This window comes from Piliocolobus tephrosceles, chromosome 13 (assembly GCF_002776525.5).
Source record: "Piliocolobus tephrosceles isolate RC106 chromosome 13, ASM277652v3, whole genome shotgun sequence".
Taxonomy (NCBI): Eukaryota; Metazoa; Chordata; class Mammalia; order Primates; family Cercopithecidae; genus Piliocolobus; species Piliocolobus tephrosceles.
This window is the reverse complement of record NC_045446.1, coordinates 2,884,896-2,904,931: the sequence shown is the minus strand read 5'-3', so window position 1 is coordinate 2,904,931 and position 20,036 is coordinate 2,884,896. Positions and strand designations below refer to the sequence as shown.

At 60.9% G+C, this 20,036-nt stretch overlaps 1 protein-coding gene across 5 annotated transcripts in view; it reads left to right on the top strand.

Annotated features, from left to right (window-relative positions):
- OSBPL5 (oxysterol binding protein like 5) overlaps positions 1 to 20,036 on the top strand; it is an 83,287-nt gene that overhangs the window by 19,334 nt on the left and 43,917 nt on the right. For all 5 annotated transcript variants that reach the window (XM_026448730.1, XM_026448733.1, XM_026448732.1 and 2 more), the window contains exons 2-3: positions 16,930 to 17,086; positions 19,461 to 19,543. In XM_026448730.1, coding sequence (XP_026304515.1) covers positions 16,951 to 17,086; positions 19,461 to 19,543 — 219 coding nt within the window. In that variant the 5' untranslated portion in view covers positions 16,930 to 16,950. The remainder of the gene's footprint in view (positions 1 to 16,929; positions 17,087 to 19,460; positions 19,544 to 20,036) is intronic.

The window sequence follows — 20,036 nt, the reverse complement described above, 5'->3', positions numbered from 1 at the left end:
CTGGATTAGAAGTGACGCGCGGCCTCCATGGGCTCCTGGGGCCAAGGCCACTGGGTCTGGCTTGGTCCCGGCAGGGCGGAGGGGCTCCAGGTGAATCCTCCCTTCCGCAGGCGGAACAGCAGCTGAGGGTGGTGTTCAGAGCACGTTTGCCGACTGTGACCCCGGGAGCATTTACCAGCGTCCCTGTAACTCTCAGCCCACCCAGAGTCATCTGGGAGTGTCGTGGAGTTGTGACAAGTTGTGACAGGTAACCAAGTTAAGTGAATGCAGAATGGGCTACCAGGTGCCCGTTGCCAACCACTGAGGTTGACAGGCTGGGCTTCTGGTCCGGTCTTGGTCAGCCAGGCCCCGCTTCCCACCAGGGCCTCCCTTCTCATCTGTAAACTGCACAGGGGCTCTAAATGCCACATTGGCCCTGCTGGTCTGGGGTCTGAGGGTGCGAGTCTGTGAGTGTCCTCCAGGAAGCAGCCCCCAGTGCAGACCCCCACTCCTGTGGTGTATGGGTCTCGGCCGGCGCGGGACTGCAGCCGGTTCTGATGTTCCTAGCCCTCAAGAGGCCAAACTCCCACCCCAAGAACATCATGGCCAGGACAGCAGGCAAGAGAGTGCCAACTTGCTGGGCAGGGGTGGCTTCCAGAAGGTTCAGTGGAGGCTGTGGGGCGGTGGGAGACACTGCTGGCCCGGGAGGAGGGGATGTGACCAAGGGAATGGGGCTGGTGAAGCGGCCTGGCCTGTGGGACTGGTTGCAGGGGCTGCCAGTGTGACAGAATTGTGGGCCCTGCTGCGGTGGGCACTGAGCTGGCACAGCCGGTGGTGGAGGGAGGAGCAGGGCCTGAGGCTTCATCTGGAGGCTGGAGCCCTGGGGGAGGTTCATCAAGGGGTTGAAAAGGTGGCTCTGCCACAGGCGATGGGAGGCAGTGGGGCAAGTTGATTAGGCTTTGCCTAATCCAGGGGGGCACGGGGCCAGCACAGCTGCACGCAGAGAATGTGAGGGCCAGGCAGAGCAGGGAGGGATGGGCTTCTGTGTCTGAGGGGACCACAGTGCCCCTTCCGTGGGGAGTTGCAAAGAGCCAGGCTGCCCCCCAGAGGCCTCCACTGGGCTAGATGTTACTGAAGCTGCCTGTAATGGGGTGAACCGTGTCCCCCAAAAATGTGTCCAGGTCCTAACCCCAGGTACTTGTGGACGTGGCCTTGCTTGGAAGCCGGGTCTCTGCAGATGTAACTGATGATCTTGGTATGAGACCCTCCTGGAGGATCCGGGTGCCAGGGGGTGATTCTCATAGGGCCTGGGGAATGGGCTGCAGCCTGGCCCCAGGCCTGACCTCCCGCCAGGGTGGCTGCCGGAGCTTGGGGATGCCCTTGGGGCACTGGGGGTTGGCACTAGCAGACTCCGGACTTGCAGAATTTATAAGGGGGGCATGTTTTTCCCATTATAAAATGATCCCCACGAGGCAACATAACATGGGGTGTCCCCAAAGTCAGAGGACCCGCGTGTGTGGCTGCTTGGCCAGATGCAGGTGGTTAAATTTGGGGCCCGCGTCTGCTGTCTCAGTGTCGGCGGAACGGTGTCAGGCTGGGCCCAGCCCGCCCTCCCCTGCAGAGGTCAGCTGGTCCCGGCCACGCCTGCAGAGGTCGGCTGGTCCCGGCCACGGAGCCTGGCGGGTTCACTGCTGGCTGTGATCACGATCAATGCATTGACGGGAATGTGAAGAGTTGTGGAAATTCCACTTTGTTTTTTAAAGAAACAGCATCGGTCACCCAAAGTCCGCTGCCGCCAGCGTTTCTGCACACTCCAGCTCCCCATCACGGGGGCTTTACCATGTCGAGGGCACCTCACCCTGTTCCTCGGCACCGTGGCACCCGACCTCCCTGGGGCTGTCATTGTCAGCGGTTTCATTGTATCCCCCACGGTGTGAGCTGCAGAGGAGGGGGCACTTTCTGTCCCCACCTGCCTGTCACTTCTACCCGCTATGGGTTTTTTGTGTATTTCTGTCCTGATGCAGCCTGCTTGAACCACCTCCCAAACAATAAACCCGTGTTTGGTCTCAGGGCTGTGGGACGCCCTGAGGATGGGGGAGCCATCGAGGCTTGCCGGGCTCGGTGGGTGTTGGAGCAGCTGCCCCCCGCCAGGCCTGACTCGGTGTCACTTGAGGCCATCGACCCTCGGTCCTGCTGCCCAAACCCAGTGCCCACCCCAGAGCTCCCATGGTACAGGATGATCCCAAGAGCTGCTGATTCCAGCCAGACACGGTGGCTCATGCCTGTAATCCCAGCACTTTGGAAGGCTGAGGTGGGCAGATCACGAGGTCAGGAGATTGAGACCATCCTGGCTAACACAGTGAAACCCCATCTCTACTAAAAGTACAAAAACAAAAAAAATTAGCCGGGCGTGGTGGCGGGCACCTATAGTCCCAGCTACTCGGGAGGCTGAGGCAGGAGAATGGCATAAACCCAGGAGGCAGAGCTTGCAATGAGCCGAGATCGCGCCACTGCACTCCAGGCACCTGGGCAACAGTGCATGACTCCGTCTTAAAAAACAAAACAAAAAAAGAGCTGCCAATTTCACAGCATCTGCTGTGCACTGCAGCCCGGGTGCCTTCCTTGGGCCCTGCCCAGCTCTGACCACAGCCAGGAGCTAGGAGGACCCCCCCGGGCTGCAGTAAAGCAAACCAAGAGCCCAGGGCTCCAGAATCATCTGGTCACCCTCCGGTCTTAGTGAACTCCAAAGCCCATGTTTTTTTCCCAAAGAGCCTTAGGAAACCGGCAAAGAACCGGGCCGGGCCCTGGCAAGCACCAGCTTGCATTCCGTGTCTGGACCTGCCTGTCTTGGATACTGCATGGGCGTGGAAGCGGACAAGATGTGGCCTTTGGTATCTGGCTTCTTTTACTTGGCTCATCTCTGTGGCTCGTCTGTGTCGTCGCATGTTGTCGCATGTGTGAGTGCTGTGCTTCCTTCCTCTTGAAGGCCGAATGTTCTTCCATCCGTCATGCAGATATGACCCATGTTTATCCGTTCACTCGTGTGGCCGTCTGGCCATGTCCACTTTCTGATGGCCCTGAGCCATGCTGCTGGGAGCGTGCGTGCGCGTACCACCTGGGGGCATGCGCTCCTTTCTCTTGGGTGCGTGTGCTTGTTTCTCTTGGGTGTGTTGCGTCGGTGCGTTTTTACCCACAGTGCAGCCCCCTGTGGGCCCCTGGAGTCAGTCACTGGTCCACGCACTGGGCTGTACCTGCCTCCTCTGCCCTGCTCTGCAGGCACCAGGAGCGTCTAGACCTAGATGCGGGATCCCTAGGGTCTCTGCTCACACACCCCCACCCTGCGTGCTGTCTGCTGTCCTGGGTGACCAGTTTTGTCCTTTTCCTCCGGCCTCACTGTTTCTGTGTGTGCAGGGGATGGGCAGTCACTGCCCTTCCACCCGCAAGGCTGCATGGGGATCGGGGATCCCCAGGTGAAGGGAGACCTGCTGGTCTTCCAGCCTCCACCCCTGCACACGACTTCCTGCTGCCAGGCCCCGTGGACACGGAGACAGAGGGACAGGTCTCCACCTGAGTGGGTCTATGTGGAGAGGCAGAGACATGAAACCAGCAGTCCTGTTGATAAATGCACCACCCAGGCTCTCCGCCCGTGAGACAGTAAGTCAGGCCTGTAGGATGGAGTCATTCATTTCATTTCCCTGGGTCTGTTTCCTCATCTGTAAAATTGGAGGGGAGCTAAACATCCGGGTGAAATCTGACCTCCTGGGACATGGAGCGGTGAGTGGGGAGGAATCCTGGGCCCTGTGGCAGCAGGGCGTGGAGGGGTCATGGTGGAGAGGCAGGGGCTTCCCAGTTGTACAGACCAGCAGCCCAGAAAGTATTCTCTTGGATCATGCGAGCATTGCACTCCCCCAGCTGTGGGCAGCCCTGTGGACTTTGGGGTCGTGCCAGGGCCCAGCACCTCCAGCACCAACCTGCTGTGTGGCCCTGGGCGAGTCAGCTTCTTCTCTTGGCCTCAGAAACTGCAGCTGTCGGCAGGGCGCGGTGACTCACGCCTGTAATCCCAGCACTTTGGGAGGCCGAGGTGGGTGGATCACTTGAGTTCGAGACCAGCCTGGCCAACATGGTGAAACCCCATCTCTACTGAAAAAAATACAAAAAAATTTAGCCGGTCATGGTGGCAGGTGCCTGTAGTCCCAGCGACATGGGAGGCCGAGACAGGATAATCGCTTGAACCCAGGAGGCAGAGGTTGCAGTGAGCCAAGATCGTGCCATTGCACTCCAGTCTGGGCAACAGAGTGAGACTCTGTCTCAAAAAAAAAGAAAGAAAGAAAGAAAGAAAAGAAACTGCAGCTGTAACACGGAGAGAAAGTGGGGAAATGGCGCCTTTGCTCTCTTGGGATTTTTCTCCTTCCGGGGCGTAGAAACCTCCCAGTCCCTGCACTGGGTGGGAGGTGGGTTGGGGGGTGGGTGTTCCTACCGCCACCCCATTTAGCATCCTGTGCCCAGGGGAGGATGCACATGCAGAGGTTGCGTGGACACCTTGGCAAAGCACCGGGACGCATGGGAATCGCAACTTGGGAACGCATTGAGCAAGGCGCGAGCTTTCCGTTCATAGAAGGGTTCCCCTTGGGGGTCAGCGAAATCCAGCCCCTCCGTGTCCTCTCTGCGCAACTCGGGCCGTAATGGACCCCGTTAATCCCTTTTCCTGAACACCTTGGCAAGCCCTCCACCACAGCGCCAGACAGATTGGGGATCCTTCTGTTGGAGCCCCCCTGTTTCCTGTGTGAGACAGATTGGGGGGTCCTTCTGGAAGCTCTGTTCTGAGGGGAACCAAGGAGGCCTCGGGGCTGGACCTGCCTGCTGGGGCGGGAGGGGTTTCTAGAGTCTGTCCTCCCCACTGCGCAGTCACAGGGAGGACGCTGGACCCGAGGGTCCGTTCCCGGGTGAGCAGGAGGCGCTTCGTCACGGGACATTGTGCATTGTCCAGGAGCAGTCACGACCTGCTGGCTTCCCCTGTGCCCTCCTTGCGTCACGCATGATGACAATACTGTCTGCTGGGCAGGGGGAAGATTGGGTGGCTAACAGAATCGAAGCGCTCGAAACAGCCTGGAATGAGACTTTATGGGTTGACGTTGTTGTTTCTGTTGTTAGGTGATTTTTATTCCTGTTTTGGGGGTCTCTCCGTACAGGACGTTGGGCTGACCTCCCCCACCCAAGTTGGTGCCCCCAGGGTCCTACCTGCCAGGCTTTATGTTTTATCTGCAGTGTGTGACCCCTGACCCTTGACAGATGGTATCGGGGAAGGAGTGGCTCTGAGGTGGCCACCTGGCCCTGGGGCTCCCTGGGCTGTCACACCCATGGGCTGACCAGAGCACCAACTGCAGCCCTGCATTGGCGGGTGGGAGTGGGGTAGCCACCTCACCTTGCTACACCCAGGGGCAGCCTCAGCTCCTGGACATGAGGGGCCGCCCCAGGTACCTGCATACCCCAAGGAGAGCTAGGGTGGGACGTGTGGGCGGCAGGTGACCTTGTGACCTCTCTGGTCTTGGAAAGAAGGCTCCTACAGCCAGTCCTGGGTAATGTGAGCCGGGGGACAGAGGGGAGCCGGGATGACGATGCCTGTCCGGGATGACGATGGTACTGGCGGGGTACCATGTACCTGGTGGGCAGAGGGCACTGCCCGGGGTCCTGCCTTCCCTCAGTGCTCCTCTCTGCTGGGGGAGGCCCTGCGTGCTCACGGAGTGTTGAAAGTGGGCTACCAGGTCAGGGCCTTGTGTTCCCCCTCAGACTGGGACCCCTGAGTGTCCTCATAGGCCTCTCAGGAGGACATGCTGTGCTGGCTTCTCCTGGGCTGCCTTGGCCCTGGGAAGGGTGTCCTGGCTCGGCTGTGAGCCCCACCCTGCCTGTCCAGCACCTGAGGGATACAGGGGAGAGCTTGGCTGTGTGTGTCACACCTGGGTGGCACCACGCTGGCCCTTCACAGAGAGCACTGCTGTGGGCTGCCCCTTTCTGAGGCACCCAGAGCTGAACCCAGCAGCCTGGCCAGGGAGACTCCACTGCAATTATCCCCTCCCTCCTTCTGAGGACTCAATCTCTGTTAATACAGCCCGAGATGGTGGCTGCAATTTGGGAGACCTTGGCCAGGTTCTCCTCTGCAGAGGGAGCTCCTTGGCAGACCGCCGCAGACCCCACTCTCACACTGCACTGACAAGTGGTGGGCTCGGAGCTTGCGATGAAGGTTCGTGTGAGTCTGGCTCCTCAGAGCATGGGGGCCGCCTCTGCAGTCCTGCCAGGAGCTGCAGGGAAGAGCTCCTGTTAGTGTCCTTGGCCACAGGCCAGAAGGACCAACCACAGGCCAGGCCGTGAGTGCCCCACCCCCATCACCACCTTCCGCCTCTGCAGGTGAACGCACCCTAGGAGCTTGTGTTCCTTCAGGGCGCGTGGCTGGGCCGCGGGGACTCCCGCAGGGAAGGCTGTGGCTGCCTGAAGGAAGAGAGGCCGGGGGGAAGCAGTGCTTGGACCCAGGGTCCAGGAGCCCAGAGAGGGGAGCCTAGGGACAGAGAGGGAGGCGGGGAGGCCGGATATGCCCTCAGGAGGCCTCGGGAAGTGGCTCCTCACCGTAGAGCAAGGCCTCCCTGGGGCGGGGGCTTGTCCAGAGGCCAGGGGAAGGGCTGCCACCTCCATCCTGCCGCCAAACACCTGCGGGCAGGGCTGGGTGCCTGGGCTGGTGATTAAAGCCCCCTGCTCACTGGCTTTCCCCAGCTCACCAGAGGCTGCTCCTCCCTGCCTGTCCCAGAACGGGCTCAACTCCATCACCGGAGTCTGTCTCCACCTCTGCCCCAGCCCGGTGGCTCCTCTTTCCCCCATCACCCCGGCAGGTTGCACGTGGCCCCACAGAACACTGGCAATAGCACAGCTGGCACCTTCGGAGCTGATTCCCCTGGCGGACCCCAGCAGGCTTGGCCATGGCCCCGGACCCTGGGGCCGCCCCTCCTGCAAGGCCTTCTGCTCTCTGCTCACTCAGCTGGCCGGTGGCCACGTGCTCCTCCAGGGCTGGAGGCTTCCACTTGTCTGGCTCTCAGGCCCGCTGCCTCATGGTCACCCCAGGGTCCCCTGAAAAGGAACAGCTGTGGAAGGTCCTCATGGAGGTGGTGTGTGGGTGGACAGTCGGGGAGACTGAGGCTGGAGGGTTTTGGGGGAGAGTGTGGGCCTGCTTGCACCCCAGGCTCCCCACTCAGTGTCAGCGATGACCCGTCACCCAGTCCCTGCCCTGGGAGCTCAGGTGCCCCTGGAGCTCGGAGAGAGACCTCAGTCTCAGCCCACAGCAGCCGCATCCTCTTTGTTTCACTCTGGTCTTCTGGTTGGAGTTTTTGCCCACACGCCTGGCTCCAGGCTGCGCTGGAATTAGGAGGATGAGCAGGCTGGGGCCAGATGAGGAGACACAGCCATATGCTCAGCTTCTCAGCTGCATGTCCCTAGGTGGCCACAGCCCAGCCGCTTCTCCCTCTGTCCCCCTACCTGGGTAGTCAGTGGCCGGCAGGGCAGTCCACTGGGGTGGCACACTGAGCCCAGGAGCCTCACCAGGAGGGCCAGGCGAGGGGGCACTGGCACCACCCAGAAGAGGCCCCAGGTGTGCCTGAGGGCATTCAGGACAGAGGCCAGCCCCACAGCACAGCAGGCAGGCGTCTCTTCTGGAAGTGGGTGTCCAGGCTCCCCTGGGGGCCCGGGTTCATGTCCTATTTCCAGTGTAAATGCTGAGGCTCAGCATGGCGGGTTTGAGATTGTGTCCACAACCCCAGCGGGCCCCTGCCTCCAGCTGCACTGCCTCCAAGTGACGGCCACCACCCTCTTACCCCCTCCCCGGCTGACCCCTGCTGCCACCTGGCTGCAGCTTGCAACTGAAAATCAGAGTCTTCTTTCAGTTGGGACAGGGGGCTGGGTCTGGCTGGGACCTGGTGGGGCCAGGTCTGCCTCAGGGACCACGCCCAGCCCGGCCCCCATGGCCAGGGCTTCCTAGGGCTGGTGAAGTGACCGGCTTCGGGGGTGTGGGGTCGGGGTACTAACGCCAGGTGACCCGGTAGCTGCTCTGAGCCTTCAGTGGCCTGGTGTCGATCAAGAGGACAGGTGGACAGGGCCGGGGACGGGTTGGCCTGGCCGGGCCCACAGGCGTAGGACTTGGCTGAGGCAGCCCGGAGAACACCCAGGCATGGCTCGAAGCGGCATCCTCAGCGGGGCAGGCCACTTCATGCGCCCCTCTTGAGGTCCAACCACTCCATGGCTGCCTCTGAGAAATGTCTTCCCAGAAGGAGGCCTGCCCTCCCCTGTCACCTCCTCTGCTATCTCCAAAGTGCATTTGGGGCTTGAGCTGTGCTCCTTTGAGGGGATCCCAGGCACGGTGTGGCCCACGAGACCTTGGATGGGCCGTTTCTCCTCTTGCGGCCCCAGTTTCTTCTTCGTGTGTGTGTGTGTGTGTGTGATGGGGGTCTCACTTTGTAACCCAGGCTGAGTGCAGTGACTTGACCACAGCTCACAGCAGCCTCGACCTCCCAGGCTCCAGCCATCCTCCCACCTCGGCCTCTCTAGTAGCTGGAACCACAGGCATGTGCCACCACAACCAGCTAATTTTTTTATTTTTGTAGAGACAGGGTCTCGCTATGTTGCCCAGGCTGATCTCGATCTTCTGGGCTCAAGCGATCTGCCCGCCTCAGCCTCCCAAAGTGTTGGAATTACAGGTGTGAGCCACCACACCCAGCCCACTGCATCTTTAAAATGTGATGATGACCCCTGCTCCCCGCACCTTGCGAACGTTCTGAGAATCATATCAGATGGGATAGAACATCCAGGAGGGCCTGGGGGCTTTAAGGTCCATCAGTGCAGCAGATGTCCTGGGAAAGCCCCCATCCCAAGCCCCCCAGGGCCCAGCTGCCACAGCTGAAGTGCATGCCACGGCTCTCTGAAGAGGCTGCTGCTCCTGCAGGGGTGGTCAGGCTGCCCACATTAGCACTAGGCATTCGGTCCACCCAGACACAGCAGCCTGGTCCCTTGTGCTACTGTCTGCTCTCAGGGAGGGCGTCTGCTGCTGTGGTGGTCTCCATGGGGTGACTCAGGAGGCCTGGGTGGTTTGCTCACAGCAGGATCTTCATGGTCACTTGCACTGGGACCTTAGCAAGTTTCTGGAATGCAACTGTATGGTGTTGACCTGATGGCTGCTGTCCTTTAACTGATGGCTGCTGTCCTTCCTTGGGACCCACTGACCTCTCCATCCCATGTGTGAAGAGCCAAGCACGTGGGCTTACATCCCTTTATCCTTGTGATTTCAGAGCATTTCCACCCCCTGCAGTCTTGAATGAGAATCTGTCTGGTTTAGGCAGAAGTATCTGTGCCAGATGTTGCTGCTGAAGGCTGACTGCGAGCTCCTGCTTTTCTGGCCCCTGCCAATTGATGGAGCACCCCAGTGGCCAGAGCCTCCTCTCTGCCCTCATGCAGCTCAGCCCAGCCCTGTCACTCTGGGATGTGGGTGAGGAGGCCACACAGGTGTGGAGGGGGCTGGGTCTGGGCTCACATTCACCTCTGCAGGCGCCTTCCCCAGGGCCTCCTGTGGGCCTGGGACATCATCTCCCTGACTCAGAGCAAGCCCTGATTTACAAACAGGGCCCGAGAGATGAATGTGGCCAGCTGAGGCCACACAGCCATTGGAGGCAGGGCTGAGCCCTTTTCCCCAGCTCTGTGGTCCCTGGGCCTCTGCAGGAGGACAGGGGAGCAGTTGGGCACAGGGAGGATGCAGAGTGAGTCCAGGACTCCGTTGGATTCCTTCTCAGAGCTTCAGCCTTTCCCAGAGCGGAGGCAGTGTCTGCCCCGGCCGAGGTTCAGCTGAGTGTGGTCCCAGCTGACGGCTCTATGTGGCCCGACGAGGCGCCAGTGACCTTTCTTTACAAAAATCCCTTTATCCCATCCTGAAGGCGAGTGTCTGGGAGGCAGGGGGTGGGGAGCACTTTGGAGGCCGGATAACTGCTGGGAAGGCAGCTGGGGGAGGCAGGGGGGCCATGTGCGCTGGCTCTGGGTGGGGACCCCGAGGGGCCTGGGCCCCCTGCTGCCAAACAGCTGGCCTTGGCATGGGGTCAGAGAGCATGGCCCCTCCCCGGGTCTCCAGAGGCGAGCATCCTCTGGGACACAGGGCTGGCCAGGTGGAGGCAACCTGACCTGTCCCTCCGCATCTGCTCTGGGTTGGCACCACATGGGACCTCTTGTCCCCCAGTGGTGGGAGGGGTCTTTCGTGCCCCCCATGAGAAACGGAAGGAAGAGCATGCTGCAGCCTACGCAGTGGGGTTGTGGAGGGGTGGTCAGCCCAGTGTCAGAGCTCACTTCCTTCCTGTGCCCTCGCCTCTGTCCCCTCCGCAACTCCTAGGTGGCCTGGGAAACTCAGCAGGGCAGGAGGAAGTGGGAGCCATGAGGAGGGGACCAGGAGGTGCCTGTGGTTAACAGGAAGGGCGATCAACCAGTGGCTCTGGGCGTGGGTGGGACCCTGCCGCGGGCAGGGCGGCCCTCAGGCGCTGCCACCACGGGACGGGTGTCTTCGCTGTGGTCTCAGGAGTGCAGCAGCTACACAACACCATCACGGCCACCTGCAGTCCCCAAGAGCCCCACATGTCCGCCTGGCCTGGGCATTGTGCAGCCTTGGGCACAGGCAGAGGTGGGAGTCTGGGGCCGGCCTGGAGGCGGATGCTGGGGTCTCAGGAGAGGACCTGGAAGGGGCACCCATTCCTGCCTGCCCTGAGGAGGCCCTGAGGAGGGCCTCAGGAGTGGCCTCTGCCTGGCTGCCACGGTTCTGGCTGTCTGTCCCACTTACTCCCTGGCCCTCCAGAACGTTCCCCGGCCCTTAGCAGCTCCAACGTCTCTCAAGCCGCCTTCCAGCCATGAGCGAATTCATTCCAGAGATGCAGCATTGGCCTCTGTGTGTGCCCCACCCGACTGAGTCCAGAGGTGCTTGAGTAGTCAAGGAAATCAGCTGGGCCTGTGTCCCCTCAGCGGAAGCACAGCCCTGCCCAGCCCAGCCAGGCTCAGCTAAGGGGAACCCACCTGGGCCAAAGCGAAGCACTGCCACGGTGCACTTCAGGTCCAGAGAGACGGGTGGGGGCAGTCAGCTGCTCCTGAGGACCGACAGCAGGGGAAGGCTCCTGGACAAAGGGGCTGGGTCTCCAAGGAAGAAGGAGGAGCCCCCTGCAGAGGGCCAGGCAGAAGCAGAAGCCCAGCTCGGGGGCTGGGGTGCAGAGAAAGGGGGGCCTTCTGGCCTTCTGTGGGCCAGCCTTCTCCCGCGTTCCCTCTCCAGCCTAGTGGGACCATGAGCGGGAGGCTGGTGGTTGGCTCTGCCCACTGACCTGCACCTGGCACCCACACTCGCCCCTCCCCGACCCTCAGCCTCAGCCACTCTCTGGGTCACAGGATCACCCTTACCCCACCCCCAAGTCCCAGCAGACCTCTGAGGAGACCCACTCACACAGCCCCTGTGGGCTCCCCAGCCCATCCCGCTATATGGCAGAGGAGGCTCTGCTCAGAGCCCGTTCTTTCAGCGGACAGCGGGTCTCCACCGCAACCCAAATCCAAAGTGTTCCCTTCTGGTGCCCCCCTCCCTCCTTTCCAAAAGGCCCAAAGTGGCACAAAGTGGCACAAAGGCATGATTGAGAAGAGCGGCTGGGCAGGGCAGCCACCTGGGATGGGCCAGGGGCCAGCAGGAGGAGGGGCTGGGGAGCCAGCCCTGCCTCACCTTGAGACTTCACAGGCTGGGGAGTGGGCCTGGCTCACTCTGGACTAGGAAGAGTGGCCCCCACCCTGGTCACTAGGTCTGCCCAACAGCTGAACAAAACCTGGCACTGCCCCAGGCAAGGGGCACTTGGAGAATTGGTTCCTGGGGACACACGCGACCCCCCACGCTGGGAGTCGTGCCTGCTGGGTGGCCAGCGGATGGCTACAGTGGCAAACACAGGGCCCGTGGAGGGAAGCAGGAGGCCCTTCCTGTCCTGTCTGGTGACCAGCAGGAGGCCCACGAGGCGACTCAGCACCTGACACGACGTTGGAAGAGGAAATGTCCTTAGGCCCCCCAGGAATGGAAGCTGCAGAGGAGGGTCGTGGCTGATTTGGACTTGGGGTCAGGGGGTGGCTTCCAGGCCCACCTGTCACCTGCTGTTTCCTGTTGAGCTCCAGGCCTGCACCCTTCCATCCTCCCAGGCTTGGCCAGAGCTGGGCACTGGGGACCACACACGTTTAGTGACCCCCCCCCCCCGCCAAGCCCTGCCTTCTTCCCCAGCCACTCCCTGTTCCCTGGCCTCCTGGCCTGGCCTCCAGAGTGAGCCTCCATAGGGGACCTTGGGGGTCTTGGGGCTGGGACCCCACCAGGCAGAAACGTGACCTTTCAGACTAGAACTGCCCACTTCCTCTCTGGCCCCAGGGACAGTCTCGCCTGGGGCCCTCTTGGGCTCCTTCCTCCCAGGCCTCACAGCGTCCCTCCTGCACTTGGACTTCAGGACTGTGGGGGCAGGGTGAGACCACAGCTGGAGGTGGACACGGCACCGTGCACAGTGGTGGAAAAGGGTTTGGCAACTGCAGGCTGAGGCCCAGCTGTGTATAGATGAGCAGATCGTCACTGGGGGCTCTGGGGATGAAGGTGCTGCTGGCATCATGGACGGGCCAGCCCCCCAGGGAATGGAGGCCGCTGAGACCGACCCCCACATCAACCCTGGGCGGCCTCAGGCAGGCAGAATCCTGAGGGCTGGGCCCAGAGGGTCCACCTGGAGTCCTTGGTCGCTGGAGCCTGGCCCGGGGCTTCCCCGCAGGCAGTGCAGGCCGGTGGCGATTGCAGGCCTTTCGTGTTTCCCAGCTTGAGTGGGATCCCAGGTTGCTGCTGCCTCAGCCAGCGTGTCTGTTTCCTTGTCCACCCATCCTTTCCCTCTCTCCCTCCCCTCACGGGGGGTTCCCATGGGGGGCTGTGCTCCCTGGGGCTCCCGGCCTTCAGCTTTCACTGCCGTGGATGAAAGTCCTGCCAGCGCCGAGAGGGCCTCATTCCTCAACAGCTCACACCCTGCAGATGCCAACTCTCCGTTATTCCTTAGGCAACGCCTGGTGTGGCAGATGGCCGGGGGATGGGAACCTCACTAGGGTTCCAGTGGAAATCAGCCCTGAAACTAACCCTGCTCACCTCTCTGAGGACTCTGCCCTGATCTGGAGACGTCAGGAACAGTGGGGAGGCAGACGGGCGCCCCAGGCACCTCCACTGGGGAGTGCCTGCCACACAACCACTCAGGGTCTCCACCCCGGAGCCGTGTGACACATGACAGGCAGCCTGTGTGAATCCAAACACGGGAAGCACCTGCCGCATATCTCTGCCCTGGCTGCTGGGACAGAGCCATGATCAGACCCTGCCACCCCTCACCTGCACCGCATCTGTTGAGAGAAGAGAGTGTGCGAAGAACAAAGAAGTGCAATGTGGAGCCCTCCAAGGACTCCCAGTGTTACGTGGAGAATCCGAATTGACTCCCAGAGTGGCCAAGCCTCTGGGAAGTGACATGGAAGCTGAGAGTGGAATCTGAGGAGGACCCGGCCATGTGGAGATGGTGGGCGGGCACATTCAGCAGGAATGGGAGCATAAAGGGGCCAGTGTGGCTGGAGCAGAGTGGGCAACAGAGTGGGCTGGGGAATGGGGTGGCAGGGAGGGCTTGGGGAACAGGGACGAGATGAGACTGGATTTGTTCTAAATGCCATGTGGAGCCGCTGGGGAGATGTGGCCTTTAAAATGGACAAAACACCTCCCCATCGGGTGACCATATGGGGGCCCTCAGCCGGCACCTCTCAGCTGTAGGGCATCAGGAGGTCCAGCGGATGGGGGACCCCAGAAGTGCTCCACAGACCAGGATGCCTTGTGATGCGAGCTGCTGCCCACCCTGTCTGAGTGGGTCAGAGGTGGTCTGCAGAGCGCAGGGCACTGGACACTGGTCTGGGGTTGTTGGCACACAGTGTGATAGTCCCTGGTACGCCTGGATTGGTGAGTGCTCCGTATCAGTGTTTCAGTCATTATTTGAATACCACCTCAGATGTGTCTGAGTGTGAGGTAAATGGGAAGGAAGGCGGAATCAGGCTGGTCACCTGACTGGTTGGAAAGCTTCATGGAGGGAGAAAGGGGTGTCAGGTGGGTGGGTGGATGGATGGATGGACAGACAGACGGACAGGAGGATGGATGGCTGCCTGAAAGGGAGGGAGGGAGGGTGGGTGGGTGGATGGAAGGATGGATGCCTGGGAGGATGGATGGATGAATGGGTGGGTGGGTGGATGGATAGATGGATGGTTTGGTGGGTGGATGGATGGGAGGATGGATGGACGAGTGGGTGAGTGGATGGACGGATGGATGGATGAATGGGTGGATGGATGGGAAGATGGTGGATGGATGGATGGATGGATGAGTGGGTGGATAGATGAGTGGGTGGGTGGGTGGGTGGATGGATGGATGGATGCCTGGGAGGATGGATGGATGGATGGATGGATGCCTGGGAGGATGGATGGATGGATGGATGGATGGATGGATGGATGGATGGATGAGTGGGTGGATGGATGGATGTATGAATGGGTGAATGGGTGGCTGGATGGATGGGAGGATGGCAGATGGATGGATGGATGAATAGGTGGATGGATGGATAGATGGGAAGACGGTGGATGGATGGATGGATGGGTGGATGGATGAATGGCTGGGTGGATGGGTGGATGGATGGATGGATGGATGGATGGATGGATGGATGCCTGGAAGGGAAGACATATGTGTGTATAGATGGAGGGATACCAGGGAGTGGGAGAATATGGTGTATAGATGAGTGGATGATGGTGCTCACAGACTAAGAAGTCCCACTGGCTGTCATTGGTGCTGGGAGAAGGCATGTGGGGTGTCTGAGCAGAAAGGCACCAAGATCCCTACGCCCTCTGCACCTTGGCCCAGGTGGAGCTGGAGCAGACAGCCAGACAGGGCAGCTGAGGCTAGGTTGTGAGCCCCTCTCCCTGCCTCAGGAGGTTCCAAGTGAGGGAGAGCTACCTGGGCGTCACTGTCACCACACTGCCTGGGACATCCCGGGGCTCTCTGTGGGTCCTGAGAGCAGCATCGCTGCTGACACATTGGCTGCCCAGTGCCCAGCCCAGCCTCGGTGCTTGGAAAATCTTAGCTGGCTGAGTGAGTAAGCCCGGCCTCCGCTCAGCTGCTGGTTCCCAGCCTGAGCCGCACCTGGGCAGGTAGGACATGTTTGTTGTGATTGACAAGTAGGGGCAGGACTTCTCACCCGCCCACTTCCCTGCGGCAGGTTTGCAGGTTCGCCGAGCCGAGCTGAAACACTGAGTGGGCAGACGCTCAGCAGCCGGGTTTTAGGATTGGTTCCACTGGCTCAAGGACGGGCATTGCTGATTGTTAGCTCTGTGACCTGGGCCAAAACCCCAGCCTCTCTGAAACCAGCTTCCTTGTGTGCCAAGGTCACGAGCTGAGCCAGGTGTTGGGTGAGGGAGGGGCTGGCCCAGCCTGGCTGCAGCCTTGAAGCCCCTCCCAACTCTGACTTCGGGACTGGGGGCACAGAGGGGGCTCTGGGGTGGTGGACAGAAGCCCCCAGGACTACAGACACCCTGAACCACCTAGCCCACTCCTGAAGGTACAGCAGGAAAGGCTGTGTGTGTCTGAAGCCCCGCCCAGCAAAGCCCAGGGCCGTGAGAGAAATCGAGGCCTTTGTCCCGGGCTTGGCAGGATGCTACTGGCCTGCCCAGAGGCGGCAGGAAGCAGCCCCAGAAAATTGGGAAAGGAGGAAAATTGACCAGTAGTTTTTAAGGAGCTCGTCCTTAGGAAGTGGACACAAGATTAGGAGCTGGAGAGGATGCTCTGCTAACCCCTATCAGGTCATGATTACAGGGCGGGGTCTTCCATTCCCTGAGCCACGATTTTCTCATCTGTAAAATGGGCTGAGACCTAGGTGGATTTGGCACCGTCAACTTCAAGTGCCTGCAAAGGCATGACTGCAATCAGTTATCCTCTGCTTGGCCCAGCACTACTAGGGGTAGGGGTGTGGGGGAGCAGGACAGAGGGGACTGCCTGTCGTCCACAACCAACCTCCTTCCAGGGGAGGAGACGAGAAACCTGCTTCTGAACCCACAGGGGAAAAGCAGGTCTGCCAGTGAACGGGGCTGGGAGAGTGATACAGGTGGGTGTCAGGGCCCGGCTGTGGGGCCTCCCTCTTTTGTGAAGGAGGGAGGAAGCTCCCACTACGAATGCAACGTCTTGGGCTGGGCGTGGACGCCGATGTGCCTGGCTGTGAGCGCCCAGAGCTCCCTCTCTTGCTGGGGTGCCTGTGGGTGCAACTGAAACCATTGGGGCACCCAAGCATCAGGCGGGCTTGACCAGAGGCACTCCTGGGACCCTTAGGTGGACGGCAGGCCAGGCTCCCGGACTGCCCAGCGCCATGCCAGCCACTCCCTGGTGCTCAGGGGCCACCTGGTCTCACCCCACTGCGTCTTCTCCATGGGCAGACGAGCTCTAGACCCCTCCCCACCATAGAGCGCTGTCACGTGGGAGGGAAATGCAGGAGGGAAAACCTGTGTCCCCAGGTGGGTCTGCTTGGCTGCGGCCAGGGTCTCGCAGAACCTGGGTGGGGATTCTGAGAAGGACGTCTTCTGAGGGTGCTGATGAGCCTCTCTGACCAGGGCTCTGTCCAGCCCTCCTGCCAGGCCTGGAAAGGGCTGGCACTAGCCAAAGCCATTCTCCTGAGCTGGGCTGCCCTGGCCGACCACCCACGACCAGGCTCCCAGGGCCCAGGCCGTCCTCACCCTGCCTCGGAAGTCCCCTGACACCGGGACTTCTCAGCCAGGGGCACCCCCACCACGTGGCTCTGAAGCCCCTTCCTGGGCGGTGACCTCCTGCTGCCCCTCCTTCCTTCCTTCCAGAAGCCCCTGAGTGCCCACAGCATGAAGGAGGAGGCCTTCCTCCGGCGCCGCTTCTCCCTGTGTCCGCCTTCCTCCACCCCTCAGAAAGTCGACCCCCGGAAGCTCACCCGGAACCTGCTCCTCGGCGGAGACAATGAGCTCTACCCACTCAGCCCAGGTCAGTGCCGGCCGCGAACAGGGCATCCTGGCCCCCACCTTGGGCCCGGTCGGGTGACCCCAGGCAGCCCAACCCCTCCGTGCCCCTCGAGGTCCACAGCCTCCGTGCTGGGGACTGTGCGGGTTTCATGATCAAAGGGTTTGTAGCTTGGTAGAGCGCCAGGTAATACGGCTTCTTGGCTTGACCTGTGGGGCCAGGTGAAGCCCATCTGGTTGAGGAGCGGGCTCCCACAGCCCAGGCTTTGGGAGTTATGTAGTGCAGTCATCCCAAAACAGGCTCCAGGGACAGGTGACCTGAGCCCCACTCCTGGCAGGGTAACCCCAGGCCAGCAACTTGACCTCTCTCGGCCTCAGTTGACTGATCTGTAAAATGGGACAATATTAGTACCTACTCCCAGCTACACACGGGTCCTGGGCTCTGGGAGGGAACAGTTGGAACCAGGTCTGCCTTCATGCAGTTGTGGATAAAGCACCTAGGACACAGACTCAGAACCTCTGCCCGCCAATGCTGCCACTCTCCAGGCCCCTCCCTGGCACCTAACTATTCACAACCCTTGCCCCTTGGGCTGTGACTGCTGTCCCCCAGAAAACCCAGCCTTTCCTCCCCTGTTCCCCTGAGAGTAGGCGGTAGGGGCTGGCACCTGCCTGGAGGGCCTCGCCCCAGCCCTGCCCGGCCATGGTCATCTGTTCTGCCCTGGGGGGAGTGGGAGCGCTTTGGGCAGACCCACCACCCAGGCTCGAGGGGCATGTGGATGGTCGCAGCCAAAGTCCCACCCAATAGATGGAAAAAATGAGTCCCAGCATAGAGGTGGCCTTGCTGAAGGTCCTATGGCAGGCAGGGGCACTCGACACCCGACGAGGTAAATCCCACACCTTGTATTCTCTGCTGTCACTTTCACCCTGGCCGGAGCCTTAGAAGCACTTGCAGAGTCAGGGGTGGGGAGGAAGGGCCCGGTCCCAGCTGCTGGTCAGTTTCCGAGGGACTCGGACTGCAGAGCAACTGGCCCAGGTGGTGCAGAACGCGGGCTGGGAAGGGCCTTCTCTGAGGAATGGAGGCAGCAGGTCCCGGGCCAGGGGAGTGGGGTGGATGTGGACAGGCTGAGAGGAGAAGGACCAGCGCTGGCCTCCCCCTGCCCAGGGCACCTGCACCCTATCCCTTTGAATGCTTCTAGTGCCCCCGCCTTTGAGTCCTCCCGGCCAGGAGGCAGCATCCACATGGAAAGTAGTTTGCTAGCGGCCACAGGCCCAGGCCCCAGCACCATATGAGAAAGCACCAGAGGAAAGAGCGCCCCTGCTGGCCTCCCTCCAGCACTCCGGGTCAGGCGCGTAGCACTCTGCGGATGGGGAAGCAGAGGCTCTCCCGGGTGGGGGAGCAGCCACTGCCGGCCAGGGGCAGCGATGTCCTGTGACTGTGAGTGGCCACAGTCCAGGACCTTTGGACAGAACCCCTTCCTCAGGTCACTGTTCTGGCTTTTCCGTTCTTCGTCCCCACCCAGTCCCTGCCCAGGGCTGTCAGGGAAGGACGACTGTAGACCCCAGGCCTTCCAGCTGGTCTGTGGCGTCTGTCCGTACGCCCAGCCTATTGCTGGCCTGTCGCCTGTGGCGTTGGCAGGATGGAGCTCACTGCAGACCTCAGCCCCTTTGAGTCTCACTGCCAGGGACCGGGGCAGTCAACCCTCACCCACCAGCCACAGAAAGCAGCGGAAGTGGCCCTACTGGGCAGGCCTCAGGCCTCCGGCCTCCCCTGCAGCCATGCCCTCCTTCCTCCTGTCCATAAATCGTACCTTGGGAAACTGGCACCAAAGGAAACAGAGCCAGGGAAGGGGAGGCCATTTTCCCCAGGAGCAAACGCAGACACCTCAGGTCTCCCTCCCTCGCCTCTTCCTCCTTACCCAGCCTGCCACGGTGGGATAACAGACAGGACTGACCACCTCCCGGCAAGAGCCCCAGCACGTAGGGACCGGCAACATCCGGCCAGAGGGATGCACAGTCCAGGGGCCCCAAACCTGCCGTGTGCCTTTGAGACTGGATGTCACATTCTTTGTCTGAAAACTGGGGACTCTGGCCTTAACAGACCTCAAATTGCACACCAGAGCAGGCCCAGGGCACCGGTTCCTACCAGCTCCTGTCCCAGCTTCCTCCCTGCAGGTCCTGGAGGCCCTGCCAGATCTCCTGGGTCCCTCCCACAGTGACGCTCGCTGGCGTTTATTACACCTCTCAGGCGGTGTCCTGTTTCTGCTACCACCTCCGGCTGGCTTCCTGCCCCTCCCAGGCCGTCCACACCCACCCCTCGCCTGCAGCACACCAGGCAGCCAGCCTGAGAGGCCTGGCCCGCCCACCATGCCTGGGTCCTCACTCCCAGTGCCCTCTTGCAGGGAAGGACATGGAGCCCAACGGCCCGCCGCTGCCCAGGGATGAAGGGCCACCGACCCCAAGCTCTGCCACGAAGGTGCCACCGGTAAGAGCCTGGGTATGGGGGGATCCATGAGCCAGAGCCTGGCCCTGAGGACAGCAAGAAACGGCTGGGGAAAAGGACAGCAGGGCGTCCAGCTGAGCCTGCCGTTCCAGCCTGTTTCGGGGAAACAGCTCGCAATCCCAGACTGTGCTGCCCCGGGAGGGCTGCTGATGGATGTTTGGGCTGTTTTCACTGTATAGCTGTCATGAAAAATGCTTCTGTGAACATGTGTGCACGTGTATTTGAGTATCAGTTTTCAGTTTTCTAGGGTATAAACCTAGAGTGGAATTGCTAGGTCACATGGTAATTCTGTGATAATACAGAATTCTCAAAATTCTCTGGTTTAACTTTGGGAGGAACTGCCAAACTCCTTTCACAGCGGCGGCACCATCTTACACGGCCACCCACACAGTGCACAAGGGCTCCAGTTCCTCACATCCTCACCAACGCTTGCTATTTTCTGATTTAGTCTTTTCTTTTTTTCTTTTTTTTTTTT